The sequence below is a fragment of the Papaver somniferum genome, chromosome 2, assembly GCF_003573695.1.
Source record: "Papaver somniferum cultivar HN1 chromosome 2, ASM357369v1, whole genome shotgun sequence".
Classification (NCBI taxonomy): Eukaryota; Viridiplantae; Streptophyta; class Magnoliopsida; order Ranunculales; family Papaveraceae; genus Papaver; species Papaver somniferum.
Window position 1 is genome coordinate 88,330,509 of NC_039359.1, and position 3,227 is coordinate 88,333,735.

Sequence of the window (3,227 nt, forward strand, 5' to 3'; positions counted from 1 at the left end):
CTCCCACCATGAAAGACCATTTCACCCCTTCCACAACTCCCAAATTACTACAGGATCTTTTGGCTTGGACCGATATTCTTCAGTCTCCCTCGAAAGTTGAAGCCTCACCTCACATGGATTTGAGATTACAAAACTATTCGATTAACTGATGAGTTGCAAGAAATATGGTAGTGTAGACCATTGAGACGATGGCTTCATAACTCCAATTTTGTGAAGTAGGTCGCATCAAAAATTAAAAACACCACTATATACCAGAAGTTATGGCATTTCAAGTCGGCCAAAAGCCTAAAAAGAATTGCAAAACTGAGGAGCTGCAAGCTAAATTTTTATAATCTGAAATGAAAAGCTACTGGACCAGTGGCTGCTACATAAACTAAAAATAGTTGGACATACATGCTTTTTGGAATTCATAAGAAAAGATCGACAATATCAATTTGGACCATGTCCTGCGCATTACCCCGACACTTTACTGACACATTAATATGCTCAGTGGGGTCGTCACTGTTAAAGGTTCACTGATTGCCCATGGCGATATCATTGCAGCAGCTTGTAGGTGAATTCTCTTCTTCTTTGCTGTATAAATTGACCCTAAAATCACATCACTTTCCTCATTCCTATCTTCAAGTACTCTCTCGTTGAGTGAACTATTATCTAGCAGAGTCTTTCAGGATAGTGCATTTGCATTAGTACGCAGTCACTTCGAAATGGGTGCGATTAACAGGAACTTCATTTTGTTGGGACTTGTTTTTGCTGTTGTTCTTCTCATCTCTTCTGAGGTCTTAGCTGTTAAGGACATTCCTCAAAACACACGTAAGTTTTTCTGCAATCGAATTTTAGTTTATGCTTGACGTATACATTTTACATTCACTTTAATCACTCAAAAATGTATGTTCGTTATTGTGATCAGTGTCACAGGAGCAAGTGTTGAAGAAGACCAGTGGTGGATCGTCGATCAAGAAGAAATCACTTCCTAATGGAGGAATCGAGTATGATATTGAGCATGCAGGGAATGAAGTTGAAGTTGAGCTAAACAAAACTGGAGCTGAGGTTGAGGTTGAGTTTGCCGGGAAAGAGGTCGAGGTTGAGCTTAACAAACATGCAGCTAAGTTTGAGGTTGAGATCGGCGGGAAAAAGTTCGAGATTCTACTTAAGGGTTAAAAGTGGAGGAGATAACCAAGATCCAAGCAATCCATAAGTGTTCTCCGCCATTTTCTGTGATCATCTTGTTAAAGAGTAACAATGAAATTACTCTACTGTGGGATAGTTCATTTAATTTGAGTATGTTGTTGATTTTTTTCTGTACTCTAGTGTAATCAAAAAATTTCGAGATAATAAGAGTATCCTGTTTTGAATCCCTTGTGAAATGAAAAAATGAACCGGCAAACAAATTCTTGCAGCAGAAACCGGCAGGATTCATTCATAGATGATGGGTAAAGAAGACATTGCTGTTTAGTTTTTATGTCTATAGGTAAGAGTGGATGGGGGAAATTAAAGCCACCACCACCAAGATCTATTTACCGAGGAGTGGAGACTGGAGACAGAGTTATTGAGATGCAAACCAAGACCAGAAGAGGCCAGACTCTTGTACAAAATCCACAGTGATATCTTGGCCGTGCTCTGACAATGGACCCAATCCGAGAAAGGTCGGTATATTATAATGTATGTACAATCCAAGAAACAGCATCAATGCACGTTGGATATAACACTATTTTCGATACTAATATTACATGAAACAACAAATATTATACCGACATCAAACAAATACTATTTTCAATTCGCCGGCCACTGTTAAGTTCCAACGGAAGTTTGTCCCAGAAAATCGAATGCTGTTGTAACTTGTAAGAGGGTGTAAAGAATCGAAGCAACAAAAATCATGTGGGGGTGCAGTATAAAGCAAAAGAACTTAAAGTACCTGTGTGGTGTTGAGCGAGTCACGGAGAGAAGGTAATTCCTTCACTTTCTTATTCTTCATATTATCACTTTAGCTATCTTTCTCTTTTCTTTGCTTTCGTTTTGGGGGCGGCTCAAATTTTTTATACCCACATTTTGTTTTTATTAAAGATCTTGTTTGCCGATCAAAAGCAGATAAACACAGATCTACTTTTATACAATAAGTCTAGATTCACCGTGATTTTTTCACGGTGATATCCCCGCAAGACACAAAAAATGGTGGGGTCCACTGAAAATAAAAAATTCACTCCCTTTTTCTCCTGATGAGGTCCTCGGGTCTGTGAGTGTCGGTGAATTCTCGGTGGAGAATTCATGGTATGTGTAGCACAAGTGATCTTGATATGACGAAGTGGGTTCATTTGGAGAGACCCGTTAACAGCGATTCTGACAGCCTCGCAAAACCTTGTAAGAACAAGATAAAGTTTTATCAAGTGCATGAAATGCTAAATGACAACCGTCATCCACTGCAATATCACTTATATGGAGTATTAATTTGCTTGAGGGTGTATCAAAGTACCTATATAAATAAAACAATCTTGTTATAGGGGAGGCAAGTTCTATTAGAGGGGAAGCAAGTGTGATAGAAATGTCCCTCTTATTGGTTAGGGGGTGTCCTATAGGGGTTGTAAATTGACTAGATTATTCTTTTCACCTTGAATGAACTAATTTACCCTTGCTTTTTTGGTTGAAAAAACTGAATTGTGCTCCCCTATTTTTAACCTAATAGAAACTGCAAATCAAAACAGTTTTTTTTTCAACTTCAACTTCATCTTCTCTTCTTCTCTTCTCCTCCTCTCCACCATTAAAACTGATTTTTCATCGTCCTCTTCGATTAATCGGCGATTTGAAAAATTGATAATCGTTGATTGAAAACTATATTAGAGATGCCGAAGAAGAAGGTTGACGAAGATTGTAGCCGTTCTAATGAACCAAATCCTCCATTAGGTCAAGAACATCAATTTGAAACTCCTCAACCGTCAAAATCAAGGACAATGACTTATTTGAGGTATGTTTCGAAAAACCCAGTTAGGGTTTAGTCTATTGTGTTTGATTTAAGTTAGTTTTGCATCAAAAATTAGGATTTTGGATCGAAATTGAAACTGGAATTTGTGTGTTGCATATGAGTTGCGGTTGGTAATAACCCAAATACCAACCATAACTGTATATTTTGATGAACTTACGGTTGGTAACAACCCAAATACGAACTGTAACTTCTAAGTTTTGAGAATTAAGTTAATGTACGGTTGGTATCGAAACCTTAGTTAGGAACCGTAATT

At 37.9% G+C, this 3,227-nt stretch overlaps 1 protein-coding gene across 1 annotated transcript; it reads left to right on the forward strand.

Moving 5' to 3' along the window:
• The first annotated feature begins 573 nt into the window (after positions 1 to 573).
• On the forward strand, positions 574 to 1,354 carry LOC113348324. The gene is made up of 2 exons (XM_026592045.1): positions 574 to 810; positions 908 to 1,354. Exons 1-2 carry the CDS (start codon positions 705 to 707, stop codon positions 1,156 to 1,158), a joined length of 357 nt encoding a protein of 118 aa, XP_026447830.1. The 5' UTR covers positions 574 to 704; the 3' UTR covers positions 1,159 to 1,354.
• Positions 1,355 to 3,227: the final 1,873 nt, after the last annotated feature.